This window comes from Equus quagga, chromosome 1 (genome assembly GCF_021613505.1).
Source record: "Equus quagga isolate Etosha38 chromosome 1, UCLA_HA_Equagga_1.0, whole genome shotgun sequence".
Classification (NCBI taxonomy): Eukaryota; Metazoa; Chordata; class Mammalia; order Perissodactyla; family Equidae; genus Equus; species Equus quagga.
This window is the reverse complement of record NC_060267.1, coordinates 6,768,489-6,788,604: the sequence shown is the minus strand read 5'-3', so window position 1 is coordinate 6,788,604 and position 20,116 is coordinate 6,768,489. Positions and strand designations below refer to the sequence as shown.

The window sequence follows — 20,116 nt, the reverse complement described above, 5'->3', positions numbered from 1 at the left end:
GATTTTATTAACAGACAGTGTAGCTCTAGAACTAAAAGCAGATTTGTTCCCCAGCTGTTCAGAGGTACTGACACAGTGAGGTCTCAGCGTTACCAACTGCTTCCACCTGGCACTGTCAAAAACCATTAGCTCGTAAATGACACGCGGGCATCGAGCATCCACCACGTCCTTTACAACTCCTATAACTTACACTCACATTTCAAAAAATTTAAATTCAGACTCGTGCAAAGCATTCGATACAGGCCGGCCCAGTGAAGGGATGATCACAGCAGAGGGGACCATGTGAAGGGCTCAGGAGAGACGCAAGGCTGATGACAAATTCAAGTTCCCAGAAAGTGGTAAGGATAAAACGGTTAATGGAGAGGACGAAGAGACAGCGCGGAGAGGTCTGGAGAATACTGGGACACCAGTATTCAAGGGAGATTTCTGACAAGAAAAGGGAGCATGGTTAGAAAATTAGAAAAATGACCAGAAGGAAGGAGTGTCCAGAAGTTAAGAGATGACAGAGTTCACAGACTAGAGAGCGAGCAGCAACGATTACTGCTCCAGTGAGGATGCGGAAGATGAACAAATTTTTTAAGTGACCATTTGAACCTAAAAAGTCACTGGTGACCTGTGGTGAGCATTGTCCTAATAGCACTGAAGTGGAAGTAGTGCATGGAGACCCCTCACTGTCCTGCAGCGCATCCCACTCTCACCCTTCTGTGCACCCACACGCGCTCTCCTCTCCAGCCCGAACACTGGCTGGCTGCCTTCTTTAAGTTCCACCCCAGCCTCATCCCCTGTGGGAAGCCTTCTCTGATGGCCCCAGCCTAGGCTCTGTGCTCCCCATGATGCCCTGTGCTGCACCTCGATCATGACCCCCATCCCACTCCACTGCAGGGGCTTGTTCAGTTGGACGGGTCTCCCACTAGACAACTTGGGGGAAGAGACGTCTCTTATTTGTCTTGGTGTCCCTGGCGCCCAGAAGAGTTCTTGGCACAGAGTAGGCAGTCCATATATGTTTCTGTAAGGAAGTAAAGGTGTTACCAAAAGAGAGTGATGGGATGTTCAGTAACTTGAAGGGGTGATGCAGACTAGAAGAGGGGATAGGCTGTTTGATCCAACGGCAATGACGTGGCACAGCTACAAAGGGGGAGGCAATGAAGAGGCAAAGGCTCAAGATGCTTGGATAACAAATGAAGGAAACGGGAGTCAGGGCACAAACGTGTGTGTGTGTGTGTGTGTGTGTGTGTGTGTGTGTGTTATGTAAGAAGTGAGGGGAGGGTAACATTTCCGGCAGAACATTTCTCCGGCTGAGACAGCAGGGAATAAAAAGGACGATGTTAAAGACACCCAACATGGATTGGAAGAGGAGCCTTGCTGGACAGAGATGCGTATGGTGGGATGGTAAGGCCCTCTGCCAACACAAAGTGGGCAGGAGTGGGACTGATGGCCTGAGGAAAGGAACAAAGGTCAGCAAAGCCACCTTGGAGACCGGTAAGGAATCCACTGCAAACGAGCTGGTAACTGAAACATTGCAACCTCTTTACTCTTTACATATCTAATCAGTCCTACTCCTGTCAATCCTTCTTTCAAATTTCCCCTTAACCTGTGCTTCCTTTCCAGTCGAGGACTCTTATTGGTTTATGCAATTAGTTTCATGCCTAGACGATTACAAATGGATTATGAAATGGATTTCATAGTCAGGGAAGTTTAGGAAGCAATGAATACTCTCCCTCAGCTTGGAGTTTTGAAATTCACCACAGTGTACCAAAAGCTTTAAGAAATCCCGTAAAGAAATCTTCTTAATTCTAACCCAGCATGGTTGCAGGGGTTTTTCTCAGGTGGCATCTATCAAATTTATAACAGAAAACCTGTTTTTCCACTGCAGGTTCCATTCGCAGATGTATGCTGCAAACTACCACCATGCATTAGTTAGGACGGGCTAGGATATGCTGTGGTAACAAACACCCCACAGGAGCTTGCTATATTACAGCTGTGCACGAAATACCTCCCCTGCTAAGCTGTGAATTTCCTGAAGATAGGGAATGCATTTTTTTCAAGCTCGAGAGCCTTATATTCAGTGGGGTTTAATAAATGTTAACTGACTGAAAACTGAATTAATGTTTTCTAGCAACCTAGCTGAAACAGTCTGTTTTACTCACATCCAGTGTAAATTATTAAAAATGGGCATTGTTGATCATAGATTATTAAAAGTATGCTTATTAAAGAAAATAATCAAACTGTGTAGTTTACTAACAGTACAATCTAATCATTCATTTTGCTTTTGGTGTCTGTTCTGTGACATTCTCCAAAAAGCTTGAATGCCACATGGGTTGGAATGGAAGTGGCTCAATCTTCAATTTGTAAGTGCCTAGTCAATTATATTTACGGAATAACTAAATTACTTAGTTTCTTACAAAGCTGCAAAAAAATGAGGTAAGTTATTGCTTTGAGATATAGTGAAAATAAATATATCTCAAGAAAGAAAATGTAATTTAAGTTCAAAACTAAGGGAACATGTTTTTCGGTGAGAAAAAATTAATGGAGCACAATTTTAAATAGATCCTATTTAAATCAGAAAAACCCTACTACAGAATGGAAGCTCGAGCAGTTCTGGTATGAGCAAAGATACTGAAGAGTCAAATAGATCAATTCTAGAAGGATATCAAGAAGCACATGAAGGAGGAAGCTGATGTAGGCTGAGTCCCAACCACTCATCCTTAGCCACTTACCCTTGATGACCTTCAAGGGGTCATTGATGCTACTAGCTGCCGGTCACTTAACATTTGAAAAGAACATACCACTAGTTATCCTCCACTTTAGAAAATGTAGGGTACTATTAAGTTCAACTCACAAAGAACCAATACTGATTAACAGAACTATTCTCGACATTGTGAAAATACGTCCTGCAGTGGCGTATTTTAAGTAGCAAGCTTCCTGGTACTTTTAAAATATAATTTGACTTACATTAATTTTCAAAACCAAATCTCCAGCAAGACACTATGTATTTCACTCAGGTCAGAGATGCTGAGAAGACTGATACCGTGGCTACAGGACCTCGTGTAAGTACAAGGTATTGATTAAAATTACATCAAGTACAGCTGCTTTCCACAGCAATTTAAGTGCCAAAGCAGAGGACATCAGCTCTGCACCATGCGACAGCACAATTCCGAGCATCAGAGATGTCCTCAGGTCACCCACCCTCGGGCAACGTGGGGCTAAGAGCGGGACTGAATTCAAAACTAGTTGTGATCTTCATTCCTTTTTTCCTGGAAGGATCATTTGGAGGTTTCAACCAATTTCACATTTTTTTTTCAACTTTTCATAGACCCTATTTGGACATCTACATACTACAAATTATAGTTTGGCTAAAACAGAACCATGCCTCAAAAAAGGACATCCCAGAGTGGAACCAACAGGAACCAATTATGGTGGAATCATCACCACCATAATTTTACCTGCTTCATGATAGAATTTTGAAGCATTTCTCCTTCTAGACAAAGACTTCAAGTCATGACTCTTCTGGACAGATACAGTAACTGCATCATTACTCTAAAAGAATTAGAGGGAAAAAAGCTAAATTTTTAGTCCCTTTTAATCCACGACAGGCTGTTTATTTGAAAGTTTATTTTTATTTTGTTTTTTTCTAGAAACAATGTTACAACCTGCGCAGCACAGGGTTGGGGAGGCAAGCCCATCCTCCAGGGAAGAGCAGAGTCACCACGACACCTTCCTTGGTCCACCAGCCTCTTAGATTTAGAAGTTTGCATCATTAAATCGTATGCAATTAGGTTTTCAATTAACTTCCACCTTTTGCTAAAAATGTATATTCAGCCAACAGATCCTTCAGAGATTTTATTTAAGATAAATAAGGCAAATCAAAAAGCATTAATTTTTATGAACTGTATACAAGTATCCTACTTAAAAGTCAGTAGAAATTAACTATCAGTACACAACTTCGGTTGCGCTACTTGCTCCCTCAGCCCCTCACAGGTGGAGAGGACTGACTCAGTGACCTAACTTTATAAAGAGGCCAACTGAGGACTGAAAAAGTGAGCCAGCTGGCTGAAGCCACACCTGGTTAGAAGAGCCGAGACAACCTCAAGCTGCCTCTTTGAGGTCCTAACCTTCTGCCCACACAGTGCCACTCCTCTGTGACACTATGCCTAGGTTTTAACCTTTTCATGAATTTATCTTCCCAACAAGAGAGTAAACCTCGTAAGGTTAAAACTGCTCTATCTTTTGCCCCGTAGCTCACGTGAAGTCTACAGTAAATGCATGATCCCGATACAAAGAAAACCAGTGCAATATGACTACTAAATAAGCCCAGAATTGCTATAAACCTAGAATGCTCAGAGATTTGGACTGTAGCCCTAACTCTAGTGAATTCTGGTCCCTATCGTTTTTACTATTATCTGTTAAAAATGGATAACACTAACCCCCCTCAATTGTCTAATGGTCTCAAACAACCCTCCCCATATGGAAGAAGACCACAGGGGATGTGCGAGAGTGTGCTCTGCAATCAGTACAGACATTCGTGTCAGAAGTGGAAGAACTACACTCCACTGTAACTTTTTAAAAGTGGTCTAAGGTTGGGGCTGGCCCCATGGCCGAGTGGTTTAAGTTCGCGCGCTCTGCTGCAGGCAGCCCAGTGTTTCGTTGGTTCGAATCCTGGGCGCGGACATGGCACTGCTCATCAAACCACGCTGAGGCAGCGTCCCACATGCCACAACTAGAAGGACCCACTATGAGGAATATACAACTATATACCCGGGGGCTTTGGGGAGAAAAAGGAAAAAAATTAAATCTTTTTTTTAAAAAAAAAAAGTGGTCTAAGGTTTTCTATCCGTAAAATACAGTTCAAAAAATAAGACAGAAGGTTATGCTAACTCTTTAGACTCCGCACCAGCAGTTCTCCAAGCATGGCTGGGAAGCCCTGGGGGTCACCTTTCAAGGGACACATGAGGTCAAACTATTTCCCCCATAATGCAACAGTGCGCTTCCCCCTTCATCTCATCCTCTTGTATGAGTGGAGTTTTCCTGCGAGTGTGACAGTGTCACGGTAAATGCAGAAGCAGGTAACAACCCAGCTGTCTTCTATTAAGCCAGACACTCAAGAGATTTGCAAATATATAACGATGCCACTCTTCTTACTAAATTGGTTTTTGTTTTGGAGAATATGGTTATTTTTCATTAAAAAGTGTTTACATTTCTTTTTAAATGAATTTATAAATATTTTTTAAGTTTCTCAGTTTTAATTTCCAGTACAGTAAATATCACGTATACATATAGCTGACAAAAATGAAAGCTCTTCAGGGTCAACTTGAGAAGCAATACCATTATAGGAGTAGAAATTAATTAATGAAATTAAATTTTAGTACAGAATTTCTTTATTCTAATTGGTTCATATCTACATGCACATGATTTTAAAGAAGAAGATATTAGCTTGGGGTTGGACAGAGAGGGAAATAGGTCAATTACCTTGGATGACTTGGAGTTTTTGTATTGAAAGCAAACTGCAAGCTTCAGCATGAATAATCCAATCTCTAGATAAACGAAATCATAGATTGTGCCCAATTCAATAATGCTTTAGCTTGTGCACAGAGAAAGGATTAAAGAGCAGGCGACTTATGAAATACTATGTTAAAAAACTAAAATAACAACAGAAGAAAGAAAATGGGTCAGAGAATAAAAAGCTGACAGGTGCAGAGAAAGGAATGATAGAGTTCAGAAACTTCAGTAGGTTTCTGAACTCAGCATCCATGCAGACACGCTTCGCATTCCCAGCCACTCACTCACATATACCAGGAAATCTACTTTTCCCAGCAGGATCTGTTCTTACTGCTTACCTCCGGCTAAGAGCTGGAAAGCTGAATTATTTTTTCCTATTTCCCCAAAGGACAGACCAGGTGCAGAAAATACCATGCACTGCCTCCAACAAACATTTATTGAGCAATGGGTGTCTGAAGTTTTCAAGTATTGTGATAACCGTTGTATTCCCAGGAGTTGAGCACACAATTCAAAATCAGCCTATAGAACAAGAGTGATCTTTCCTTCATTTGAAATTAAAAGAATCACGTTATGTCCCTACTATTTCAGGTCTACATATCTAAGCATTTGTGGCTATGACTCTATATTAGGTACTGGAGGAATTAAAATACCTATGATAATGCCCATACCCTCAAGATTGTTCACTCAAGGTTAAAACAATTAAATAAAAACAAGAGATGTCACTGACTCTCTCTCAAGTGCATGAGAGCCAGAGCGCCTTTAGCTCTGAAAAGAGAATCATTGGGCAATTCTTTAGAGTCTTAAACTAGGACATTTTTCTAAATAGGACATGAGAAATGAACATTTTTCTAAAATTCAATATTTAATCCTAAGTATTAAAAAAAAGCAATAAAGTTTGTTAAATTAGTAAGCCTGGCTCACCAAACACTACTTTGGTAAGCAAATTTAAAATAATTTTCAAAACAATTTTCAATCTAAACACTGATCTTTTCTAACTAGTAAATAAGGTCACTAGAAATACTGGAAAAGTCCAATTTGACTATTTTTCCCAGAAAAACGTCGCTTTTCAAATTATGGCTTAAAGATTTACCTACAAGGATATTCATCTCAGGATTATTTTTTTTATTTTTTTTATTTTTTTTTTTTAAGATTTTATTTTTTCCTTTTTCTCCCCAAAGCCCCCCGGTACATAGTTGTGTATTCTTCGTTGTGGGTTCTTCTAGTTGTGGCATGTGGGACGCTGCCTCAGCGTGGTCTGATGAGCAGTGCCATGTCCGCGCCCAGGATTCGAACCAACGAAACACTGGGCCGCCTGCAGCGGAGCGCGCGAACTTAACCACTCGGCCACCGGGCCAGCCCCTCAGGATTATTTTTAATAGCAAAAAAATGGTTACCATCAAGAAGAAAAAGTATTTAAAACTACAAATGGAATACAATGCATCTTTTAAAAATGACCAAGTATAGTATTTATTTACATATTAAGATATCACTTAATAGTGCAGCGGAAAGATAATCACTCTCCATTTCAAGTGAAAAAGCTACTACTCAGTATGCAGAACTATCCCATTTTAGAAATAAATGCATGTGTACTTATACACAAATTATCAATTAAAGTTAATTATGAGTGGTAGAATTTATGGATAATTTTTACATTCTTCATAGTACTGATGAGAATTTGAAAGTGCCTACAAAGAAAACATAGCAATTCTGTTATGAGAGAAAAAAAGCGTATCATTTAAAAGAATAACTCCTGTGCTCAGAGGAATCAATGCGTTCCTCAACCTTGGCAGGTTAATGGACATCTGAAGGCGTTTTTAAGTTCTTCTCACCCATAGCCAGTGGATGATAGAAATTTTAACAAAATAAACTTTTGCCCAAGGGTCAAAACTCTCTGCTAGAGAAAATCATACTCTCAGCACGAATTTAATTAAACTTGTAGCTGACAAGCATCAGGCCTCTTAGGCAACTTTGGCACTTCTGAGCCAAGAAAATAAAACTATTAACACATAGCTTTTCAACAAGGGAAAGGACATCGGGGACTCAAGGAAGGTGTTACACATCTGAATCCCAAACAGAATGATCTTGACAGGAATCTGAGCACACCTGGCTGAAAACCCAGGGGTGGGTGCAAAAGCCACACCTGTTGGCAGAGTTTCAACTTGTGATCCAGGCTCCTTAAGGATGCAGGAAGGTAGCCAAAGGAGACCTAAGCCGCTGAAAATAATGAAGGAAAAAAAGCTAATGAAAAATAGATGGTGAGCAATGAGGACTCACACAGGAACTGAAACACAGGTTAATCCTCTGCTTTTGGCTAGAGTGTTCAATGAGATGACCACCATCCTTCCCCTTCCTGCTGACTAGAAGATGTGTCTGGTTAAAGTTACTTTTCAGTGGGCAACTTCATAATTAGTTTATACAGCTTGCTGGACAAAATCTTTACAAGGGACCCATCCAAGAAGAAAATAAAAAGGTCCATGCTGGTGAGAAGGTTGGGAACCAGGACTGGAGGGAACCCACAGCTCCACTGGAGACGAGTGACAGCCCGTGGTGCCTCCAAGGGGGGCCCAGCAGCAGGCAGGCTTCAGGTGGTATGTGCAGTGGGAGACAGCCAGTGTGGCCAGATGACCGGGGGCACGGGGAGAGGAGAGCCAGGGCTTCAACCACAGGCCCATGCAATTTCCATCTGAGCCCCTAGATAGTTTGGAAGATAAACACCAGCTGCTCTAGTCCGAGTTGCCAAATCTTTTCTTCCCATTTGCTGCTGCACTGAATTGCCAGCCCAGCTCCAGACACCTGGTTCTAACGACAGGGGAGCCTGGCCCCGTTGTTAATAACCACAAGGAAGGTGCCAAGAGGCCATCTACTCTGGCTCTGTGGCTTTATTCTGAACCCTACTTATGGGGTAAACGTTGTCCTAAAAGGCTGATAAATTGCTCAATTTTTCCCAAACATATATTTTAGAGTTCATCCTCACAGGCTACTTATTTGCAACAAAATAGTGTAGCTATTTCCTCTTTTATATTTTAAAAAAACTTCTAATAATTCTTTCTATACTAATATCATTTTGGTTCCCTTCCTCCCCTGATATCCTCTTATGGGCTGTTCATATTCACTGTACCTCAAAATCTGCTTCCTACTAAACATTTATTTTCTATCTTTTATTTTTGCCATCTGTGTGTTCTAAACATAATTTGTCAATGTTCACCTTTTCAAAAAGGTAACAGACTATTAGTACACCATAGCGGACCAGTTAAATACAGTAATTCAATAATCCACAGCATTTTTATTAAAAAAAAGTCAATTTATCACTTGAGATTTTTTTCTCTCTCTACTTATACGAAAAAGGTTATATGGGAAAGACACACCATTTTTCAATAGCTTAAATGACTATTTGTCAACACCCTGAAAGGACAGTAGAGTACACAAATCATTTTGGTCCTCTCAGCTCGGCAAAAAATTGGCCTCTCTGTCTGCCCTACAGGCCTGTGATGATTGATGACACTGCCCATCCAGCAAGGTCCGTTAGGCCTGACTTGTGCAAACCATTGATGCACACACTCCCCCAGGACAGCCACCACGAGAGCCCACGGGGCCAGGGAGCAGCAAGGGAACATGCTGTGCCGAGTGTGGGCAGCCTTCTCGGCCCCCAAGGGTCACTAACTTGAAAAGTTCCCATTAAAACCTGATTGTGTTTCAGTAACATAAGAACTTAGGTAACAGAACTCCCAAAGTAAATTTTAAAAGGGGCTGGTGCATAAAACCTGACTGATGATTTGAGCTCCATCATTCAGAATTCCTAAGTATGTTTCCTCACTTCTAAGTAGCCATTAATAGTAAAACACATGATCTATTTATTAACTTCGAGAAAACACCACGACATAAAATGTACAGGTTGGATTTAAGACTTACAGGGTTTCCAAAAACATTAAAATACAAAAAAAAAGCACTTCTGAGTTTAGAAAAGATGGTAATTTTGACAAGATCTGGACTCTTATACTTGGGAAATGCACATATCCTAAGAAAGTTAAGTATAATTAAGAAAGCCTATTATACTCAATAGAACTATTTTACAAAGCTTTGAAAAGCATCCTTTTAGACAAAACTTGATGTGTTAATATACCCTTATCCAATTTAAAGCCACCTGGAGATTAGGCCTTATTGGTTTCCTTTGAGTAATAAAGTACCTTACACTCTCTTCTGTGACATTTCGTTTGCGGGGATACGAAGTCTTTTTATTAATGAATAATTTCACACAATGAATGGTCAGGTTCAATGACTCCATGGTGGTCGCCAGGATCCTGGGACAACATGAGATGCTAGAGTAACTCAGGTTCTCTCTGGGACTCATTTTCCTCTTTTATTAACATGGAAAACAGAAGCTTACTTCTAAGTCACACGGCAAGGCCTTGGCAATCCTCCAGAGCCATTTGGCTGTGAGCTGGTGGGAGCACTATTCTCTCTCATAAATAAGGAAGCATAAAGTCCACACAGAGACAAAAATACAGGTAAGCATTTTAATTTTACAGCCATTTAGAGAAAACTAAGTCAGAAATAGTATAACAAAGAAAGCACTACGGATTCACATTCCAGAAGCCCCACTTGATCTGACCACACCAGAAGAAGAGCAATTCAGCAAGTACTTCGATTCTGCTAAGCCTCCTAGTGGACAATACACACTTCAGAAGTAAGGAGAACACAGTGCCATGGTGTCTATTCATCATAAGCCCTTTTCAGGCAACATATTAAGCCTTTACTAGAGCACCCCTCAGACAGTATTGACCTGACTGGCTCCTAGCTGAAATGAGGAGAGACTCAAGTTTTAAACAAACTTCCTACTGATTTCATTAAACAGGAGCAGAGCAAAGAGATGTGTCATTTCTTTCTCCTTTTCAGTTTGACCCCACGTAAAGCTCTCAGTCGCATGAATGCTAAGTTACGGAAAGTGTATGGACTGAGGGAGCATTTGCAGGGTGCCAATGCTCTACAAGTTAAACCTGGGGTGCCCTGCGACGTGGATGAGGACCCCACTGTTTCGTGGTTTTCTAAACTGAGGATGTCAAACTACTCAAATCTAATTTTTAATTTACTGTGGAAAATAACTTAATAGCATAAATCCAAGTCATTGGAGTAAAGGAAACATTTAAAGAGAACAAGAATGGATTGGCGGATAGGCGAAGGATTAAGCAGATACGGAGAAACGTGCATTGTAGAATCTAGATGATGCGCGCATGGGTGCTAAGCACATAACGGTTTCAACTTTTCTGAATGTTTGAAAATGTTCATAATAAAGTGCTGGGGGACAATAATTCAAAATTGTAATCACAATACAGGAGACGTAGGGCCCACTAGGGAAAGCCTCAGTCTGGAAGGGCAGACAGTGGTTCTTAACCTAACCCCAGGAATTCACAGAGTCTAAAACAGGAAAGGGCCTTAGGAATCCTACAGGACAGGTAAAACATACGGTTTTATGGTTCTGCGAAAACTTCGAAAAACAGGCAAAATATCACAGCATTTTCAAAACACTAAGAACTGTTCTTTTTTGCTGAGATTTAATGCCTCTGCGCTTCTGGTTTTAAAATATCCTTTATTTCATGACATGTTGGTGACAGTGGATAACAGATTTGGTTTTTTAAGTCCCCGCTTAGCAGTCAAATCTGATCACCTTTGACATCTGATCCTCTTCCTCATCTCCTGCCTTGACCTGCCTTCAGCAAGAAGCCCCCTACCCTTGATGTCTCCTCCCAGTAAGTTCCGATCCACTGACCTCCTCACTCTGCTCATGGGCTATAAATCCCCAGCTGTCTTTGCTGTATTTGGAGCTGAGTCTGCTCTCTCTCCTCTATTACAAGACCCCTATTGCAATAGTCTTGAATAAAGCCTTCCTTACCATTTTAACAAGGATCAGATAATTTTTTCTTTACTCATAACTTTAGACAGCTATGTATAAACATCTTGGGACCTCCAGGTACAGAGAACTTGGCAGCTAATCACAATGCTTTCTGGAAAGAGCTGTTTGCTTCCCTAGTGTGACTTAAAGACTTTAAATACTGAGATTTGAAATTGCCCAGAAGCATTAAGACATTAAAAACAAAACAAACAGGGCCCCGCCCCAGTCGCCTAGTGGTTAAGTTCACAGGCTCTGCTTCAGTGGCCCAGGTTCAGTTCCTGGGCACAGACCTACACCACTCGTCTGTCAGTGGCCATGCTGTGGTGGAGGCTCACATACAAAAGAGAGAGGAAGATTGGCAATGGATGTTAGCTCATAGCAAATCTTCCTCAGCAAAAACACAACAAAAAAAAAAACAAAAAACAAACAACCTCCCATAATGCTAGTCTGTTTTAACCTTAATAGTCCATGATTTCATTTTAATTTAATTTCAAAGAATGACACTGAAGGGGAAAAGACTATGCCATAAAATTTTCTTAAGGATGGTGACTATGTCTTATACTATGGACCCAGCATAAGACCAACACTTGACACATACTAGGAATGAATGATTTCACTGACTGAATGACAGAAGTAATAGAAGAAGATGAATGGTGTTTATTTCCTGAAAGAGGATGGCATAAATTCAAAGGGGGAAAATATCAAATTAAGCAAATCAGAGAAAATTATACAGGCACTTGATTTCTTAATTTCACCAAACATCAAGAATTAAAAGATTTCTTCTTTTAAAAGTAATTTGTCCTTCCTTCTCAAATTCTTCCAAAAAATAGAAGAGGGAACACTGTCAAACTCATTTATGAGGCCAGCATTACTCTGATACCAAAACCAGACAGGGATACCACAGCAAAGAAAATTACAGGCCAATATCCCTGATGAACATAGATGCAACACTCCTCAAACACATATTAGCTAAACAAATTCGACAATACATTAAAAGGATCCTATACCATGATCAAGTGGGATTTATTCCAGGGATGCAAGGATGGTTCAACATACGCAAATCAATCAATGTAATACACTACATTAAGAAAATGAAGGATAAAAATCATATGATCATCTCAATAGACGCAGAAAAAGCATTTAACAAAATTCAACATCCATTTATGATAAAAACTCTCAACAAAGTGGGTACAGAGGGAATATACCTCAACATAGTAAAGGCCATATACGACAAGCCCAGAGCTAATATCATAGTCAATGGTGAAAAGCTGAAATCTTTTCCTTTAAGATCAGGAACAAGACAAGGATGCCCAACCTTCACCACTTTTATTCAACATAGTACTGGAAGTGTCAGCCAGAGCAATTAGGGAAGACAAAGAAAGAAAAGCCATCCTGATTAGAAAAGAAAACATAAAAACTGTCACTACTTAGAGATATTGTATGATATTACATATAGAAATTCCTAAAGACTTCACCAAAAAGCTGTTAGAAATAACAAATTCAGTAAAGTTGTAGGATACAAAATCAATATACAAAAGTCAGTTGTGTTTCTATATACTAACAATGAACCAGGAGAAATTAAGAAAACAATCTCATTTACAATTGCACCAAAAAGAATAAAATACCTAGGAATAAATTTAACCAAAGAGGTAAAAGACATGTACAGTGAAAACTGCAAGACGCTGATGAAAGAAATTGAAGATGATACAAAAAGATGGAAAGATATCCAGCATTCACAGATTGGAAGAATTCTGTTAAAATGCCCATACTACCCAAAGCAATATACAGATTCAATGCAAATCCCCACCAAAATTCCAATGACATTTTTCACAGAGACAGAACAAACAATCTGAAAATTTGTACGAAACCACAAAAGACCCTGAAAAGTCAAAGCAATCTTAAGAAGAAAAAAGCTGGAGGCATCATGCTCCCTGATTTCAAACTATACTACAAAGCTATAGTAATCAAAACAGCATGCTATTGACATGAAAACAGACACATAGATCAATGGAACAGAATCGAGAGTCCAGAAATAAACCCACACATATATGGTCAATTAATTTACAACAAAGGAGCCAAGAATATACAATGGAGAAAGGCCAGTTTCTCCAATAAGTTGTGTTGGGAAAACTGGACAGTCACAGGCAAAAGAATGAAACTGGACCACTATCTTACACCATACACAAAACTTAACTTGAAATGAATTAAAGACTTAAATGTAAGACCTAAACCATAAAACTCCTAGAAGAAAACATTGGCGGTAAGCCTCTTGACATTGGTCCTGGTGATGATTTTTTGGATTTAACACCAAAAGCAAAGGCAATAAAAACAAAAACAAACATGTGGGACTACATCAAACCTAAAAGCTTCTGCACAGCAAGGGAGCCATCAACAAATGAAAAGGTAACCTACTGGATGGGAAAAAATATTTGCAAATCCCATCTCTGATAAGAGGTTAATATCCAAAATATATAAAGAACTCATACAATTCAACAGCAAAAAAACAAACAATCTGATTTTTAAAAATGGGCAGAAGATCTGAATAGACATTTTTCCAAAAACATATAGATGGCCAACAGGTACGTGAAAAGGTGCTCAACATCACTAATCATCAGGGAAATGCAAATCAAAATCACAATGAGATATCACCTCACACCTGTTATAATGGCTATTATCAAAAAGACAAGAAATAACAAGTGTTGGCAAGGATGTGGAAAAAAGGGAACCCTTGTGCACTGTTCAGAATGTAAATTGGTACAGCCACTATGGAAAATGGTATGAAGCTTCCTCAAAAAATTAAAAATAGAACTACCATATGATCCAGCAATTTCACTTCTAGGTATTTATCCAAAGGAAAAGACAATACTAACCCAAAAAGATATCTGCACCCCATGTTCATTGCAGCATTATTTACAACAGCCAAGATATAAAAACAACCTAAGTGCCCATCGATGGATGAATGGATAAAGAAGATGTGGTACATATATAAAACGGAATATTATTCTTCCATAAAAAAAGAAATTCTGCCATTTGTGACGACATGGATGGACCTTGTGGGCATTATGCTAACTGAAATAAGACAGAGAAAGGCAAATACCACATGATCTCACTTATATATGGAAACTTAAAAAACAACAACACCACACACACACACACACACACACACACACACACACAAAACCCCTCACAGAGAATAGACTGATGGTTGCCAGAGGCAGGGGGCAAATTGGGTGAAGGTGGTCAAAAGGTACAACCTTCTGGTTACAAAATAAATAAGTCTTAGGATGTAATGTACAGCATGGTGACTATAGTTAATAATACTGTATCGCCTCTTTGAAAGTTGCTAAGAGTGAATCTTAAAAGTTCTCATCACAAGAAGAAAAGTTTTGTTTTGTAACTGTGTAGTGATGGGTATGAAGTGGACTTACTGTGGTGATCATTTCGCAATATATACAAACATCAAATCATCACGTTGTACACCTGAAGCTAAAGGCTATACGTCAATTACAGCTCAACACAAAATTGTCTTCGATAATATATTTTTAGAAAACTGCAGTATGCAGTTAGTTTTAAGTTATCAACTTAACTTAGTAACCACAATTAGGAAGCAGTGTGTAGTGGGGCAATATCGGAAATGATGTCTACCTAATGGGCTGACACACAGAATAAACCACCTCTAGGAAAGCATCTGCTTGAAGCATCACTAGTGTTTGAAGGAAGCTGATCTATTTCCCTATGAAAAGTGACAGTCTAGGAGCTCCACCCCAGAGAGGATGACTTATAACATTAAATCTGAAAAATGGAGGCGAGCTTAGCCACCTGCTTTAAAACAGGAAATTAATACCTTGCACAGGTTACCAGAAAAGTAGGTGAAATATTTTAGACTACTTTCGACTTCTGAGTCGTCTGCAAATAAGTGATATGGAGAGCTCTGTTAAATAAGGTCCCCTCCCCTTCTTTTTATCTGTATACAATAAGAAGTGGAGAAGCTCAAGGTTCTCCAGTTGCAAGAATCAAACAGGAAGTTCCCAGGCAGGAGCTCTGTAACAGGTGTAAGATGCCTGGGTGTGCAAGAGGAGATTTGAAGGGGAAAAGAAAGGCCAGGGGATTTCTGAGCTTTGGGGCAAGAGAGAAATAGTGCTCTCTCTGTCATCACCACCACACAGCCAACTAACGCAATTTACTGGTAATTGCTAATTAGTGCCAATGACTAGGAGACAGAACAGCCCACAGATTCCAAAATAAATCTGAACACTTGTGAGCTGTGTGCTGGATTTAAATAGGGTTATTTCATCAAAAATTTCACAATTTTGAACTTTGCATGACACAAAGAACTTGTGTAATGTACATTTAACAGAAACTCTCAAAGTAGCTTTTTTTTGTACCCATGTCCAGGACACTTTTATGAGAAAAGTTCTAGAAGAAAAAATTGTAGAGTCATAGCTATAACCTAAGTAAAATTATGCTATAATTGTCATTTATTCTTTCTTGTACATTTATCACGGATAAAAACTTGACTATGATGCTTTCATACGCAGAGTACTGCCCATTCTCTGCAGCCGTAGTTTCAAGCATAAACTCCATGTCCACTTCTATCTCTAAGACCAACTGACCATCGAGGGGAGAAAGGTTGGGCAAACAGGTTAAAAAGAAAAAGTCAAAATGGGCTTCTAACCCATTAAAAACTGAACTGACTTCCAGGAGCACAGTGGCCAGGTGGATGGTATTTAGACGGAGGGACAGAAGGAAGCAGCTGCCTTGTGGGGTCTCTGGGCCAGACTGTTCTTCCCATGGGGGCTCTCTGAGCAGATCTAACAGGCTAAGTCAGGGATTTCAAAGCCAAACTAAAAAATAAAACTTGCTAATGCATGTTTTTGGAAAGATTTTAGCCCTGGGGATGTTATCTGTAACTGCAATGCTTTACAACCTAGCATAGAGCCCATAATCAAGTGGTTAAATTTTTCAGCCACAATAGGAAGCGTTTTGAGCAGCCAGGAAATTCCACCCAGCACAATGCCAACAAATATTGAATTAATACATGAGGGTCCTCAATTTCTAGATCCCCAAAACTTACAGGGATTGCTTAATTCTCTAGTTCTCTAACCAAGAGAGTATCTCTTCTTGAAAGGGAATAACAATAAGTGGCAAAAAACAGACCATTTCTCCTTAATTTTTCTACCACCCAAAAGGTCATCAACACTAGAGCTCAACTCTCTTCTAACACCTCAGTCATCAAGTGATGCCAATTATTCCTCCGCAGGAAGGCTGAGAAAGTAGCTCACTTTCTAGAAAGTTAAGCAAAACACTTGTGATTCAGGCCTTGGCTCACTAGCACCCTCTTATCCCGACTCTCTGAGTAATCTTCTTGTCAATTCTATCCCTCTCAGCTACCTTCTAGAACACAGAGAATTCCTCCCCCAGGAGGTCCTGTAGCACAGGGCAGTGTTACTGGTAGCAGCTGGTGATCACAGCCACAGTTTCTACTTGTCTTTCTTTCTCCTTCCCTATTGCAGCCATTTTGATCACTCAGGATGTATTTTTGCAGGAAGATAAACAATAGTTCAAGGTTTGAGGAAGTGATATAGTGCAACATCTGGCAGAAGGAGATGGCAAGACAACGTTAGTGGTTAATCCCGGGTGCAGATGGACGTGCATAATCTAATACGCTGTAAGGGTAGGTGGGGGTTGTGGGCTCTGGAGTCAGACTGCTTGGGTTCAACTACAGGTTAACTAAGGTGGTATGACTAGCAAGTCGAACCGTTCGGTGCTTCTGTATCCTCATCTATAAAAGGGGAATGTTAGTGCCTACCTTGTAGGGTTGTTGTGAGAATCGAATGATATGATACAATCTTGCAAACAGTGTAAGCACTAGCCAGTAAGCACTAACTATGTTAGCTATTACTAGTACTGTGCATACATTTTAGAAGAATGAAGTAATCTATATGTGTTGACTTGGAATAAAGTGCGTGACATAGTGTTTTGTGAAAATGCTAAAGAATAACATCCTTTGGATGAGACTATTTGGGTAAGGAAAAAAAAACCGCATGATACATATTTATAGGTGCATCCAAAGAAGTCTAGAAAGGCAAGCACGCCCCTCCAACACTGAACTGCCGCTACCCCTGGGTGGGGGGGTGGGGAGGCTGGCTTATATTTGTATATAGGTCTTTGCTTGAATTAACAAGCATGTACTGATTTTATAACTAATTTTAAAAACTAAACATTTCACAGTGGCCCTTGTAACCCTCACATCCTGGTCTAGGAAGAGATGACCTTCTTAGAGATAAGCGTGCTGAGGCCCAGCCAGAAGGAGACCCAGCCCTGGAAGTGTAGTCCCTCCCGGATGTCTCATTTCAGGTTCCGTGATGTTCTTTTCGGTCCTTGGCACATCATGTGCCTACCATAAGATCCCAAAATTCTGAAACAGCTTGCTTCTTCCCCCTTTCCTTTCCTTCCTGCTTATCCTCTCAGACAGGAACCCCTGTCCTGGGAAACCCAGTGGAGGGACAACTGGCCCTACACATTCAGGGTTTTGGCAGACACACGGCTCGCCCCCTCCCCCGGCCAACTGTAGGACAGAGTATGCCTCCAAATTGGTTTTTGTCTTGCAAAGGGTCCAAATGGGCTTTTAAACAACGTTTCTTTTATTTCAGTCAGGAAATGGTGCTTGGGGGGCCAGCCCCTGGCCTAGTGGTTAAGTTGGGCTGGCTTTGCTTTGGACACCAGTTCTGACCCTGGATGGGGACATACACCACTCCTCCACAGTCACGCTGTGGCAATGACCCACATACAAAATAGAGGAAGATTGGCACAGATGTTAGCTCATGGCAAATCTTCCTCAGAAAAAAAAAAGAAAGAAAGAAAGGAAAAATAAATAGTGCTTGGTATGTTTTGGCAAGCATTTTTCATCCTGTAGGTCTTTCCTTACACAGGGGTCAATTTCTGCCTTGGCTTTCTCCTGTTACGATGCTGTTTTGTACCTCCCCACCCGCAACGTTCTCTGCCAGGCTTGTCCTTTATTGTGTTAATTTTTATTGTTTTACACCCATCACTCTCACTTCTGTTGCCTCGCTCTCTCTCACACTCCAGCCGTCTATCCCCATTTATACACGTATTCTATTTCAGCCCGAGAAGAAAAGGTTATATGATGAAAGGGGAAGGAAAAGAGAATTCGAGATGCTAGGCAGAGCGTCTCCCAAGCCACCTCTCGCACCGGAACCCGGAGCGTCGGGAACCATGCGGGCCCGGGGGTATCCGGGCCACCAAACGCGGTCAGCATCTAAGCGCCCCGGCGTCAGGAGAGCCCATTGGTTCCCGGCTGAACCAATCAGCGGGCGCGGCTGTGCACGGGGAGGGGAGGGCCGGGATTAGAGAGCGGATGGAGTTAAAGGAAAAGGGGCAGGTGTGCGGGCGCCGGGGGTTCGCGGCCGCTGTTGCGCCCCCAGGGTCATTGTTAACCGCGGGATCTCCTAAACTCCACCTTCCGAGTTTCCCAGTTTCATGAGGCCGAATAGGGGGAGAAACCTTACTTACCCTACCATTCATAAAACAGTCATTAACAGTCAAAAAGGAGGAGCTGTAGAGTGGGGGGAGGCCATTAAAATCCTCCTGTCTCCTTCCCCAGTTCCACTCCAGGTCGTCAACCTAACCCAGTCGCTTCTTGAAATAGTAAATCACCCAGACGCTCGCTTAATCGCCGCAGCTGATTACCAGGACGCTCTCAGGAGACGCCCGGAGTAAGTTTCCCCCTCCCCAAGGACCCGGGGAAGTAGTACTGGCATTTGCGGAACGCGCAGGGTTTTACTACCTGCTAAAGGAGAAGCGAGGAGCTCTTAGGCTGCAGTCGGAGAAACTGAGACCTTCCGAGATGAGCAACCGAGCAGGCGCGCGCGGCCGCCGCCGGGGCCCAGACACCCGCCCCCAGGTGCAGCGACAGCTCCCCCCGGCTCTACCCCGCAAACTTCGCGCGGAGGCACAGAGATTTTTTTTTTTGAGGGGTGGGGGCACGGCTGCCAGATTTCCCTGCTGTGTTTCAAACTTCAGCAGAGCGGTTCTACGCACTTTCTTTCAAGTGTCACAGCCCCCGAATTCGTAGACCCGTCCAACCCTAGCTTTCCCACGGTCCAGCGCCGCCACCCCCCATCTACCACCCACACCCGGCCGGAGACGCGGCGTCCTTGGGGCTGGGGGAAGGGGACTGGGAGAAGAGAGGAAGGGCAGGTGTGAGTAAAGAGGTCCCCGCCGAGGCCTGGGCGCCGGCAGCCAGCGGAGAGCCCCGGGGCCGAGGAACCAGGAGAGGAGGGCTGGAACCGTGCGGGGAAGGGCCGCGAGGAGAGCAGGGGCGCCGCGGGTGTCGCTGCACTCACTCTGCGTAGCCAGTGGCCCAGGGCAGCCGCCGGGTCTCCTTGAGGATGAGGATGGGGCGGGCGATGTGGTCGGCGCTGCACTCCACCTCGTCCTGAGACAGCCCCAGGAACTCGGGCCGCCCGTAGGGGAAGCGCAGGGGCAGGTCCGAGCCTCCGCCGCCGTGCTCGGAGCCGGAGCCGCCAGCCATGATGCCGCCCATGAAATTGGCCACGGCAGATTTCACCCGCGTGAGCATATTACTCCGGCGCCCGGCCGCGGCGGGGCGGGCAGGCGAGGCGCAGCGCGGGGCATGCAGGCTGCGGCGGGCGCGCCGCGCCGAGCCTAGTGCCGCAGGGGGCCGAGCCCCGGCCTCCCGCGCGCCGGGCC

The 20,116-nt window shown here is 42.3% G+C and overlaps 1 protein-coding gene across 1 annotated transcript in view; it reads right to left on the bottom strand.

The window, feature by feature from the left end:
- The window catches only part of PPM1H (protein phosphatase, Mg2+/Mn2+ dependent 1H), a 231,190-nt gene that overhangs the window by 210,427 nt on the left and 647 nt on the right, over positions 1 to 20,116 (bottom strand). Inside the window, exon 2 of the mRNA XM_046673877.1 lies at positions 19,750 to 20,099. Within this exon, the coding sequence (XP_046529833.1) occupies positions 19,750 to 19,985 (236 nt within the window). The 5' untranslated portion in view covers positions 19,986 to 20,099. The remainder of the gene's footprint in view (positions 1 to 19,749; positions 20,100 to 20,116) is intronic.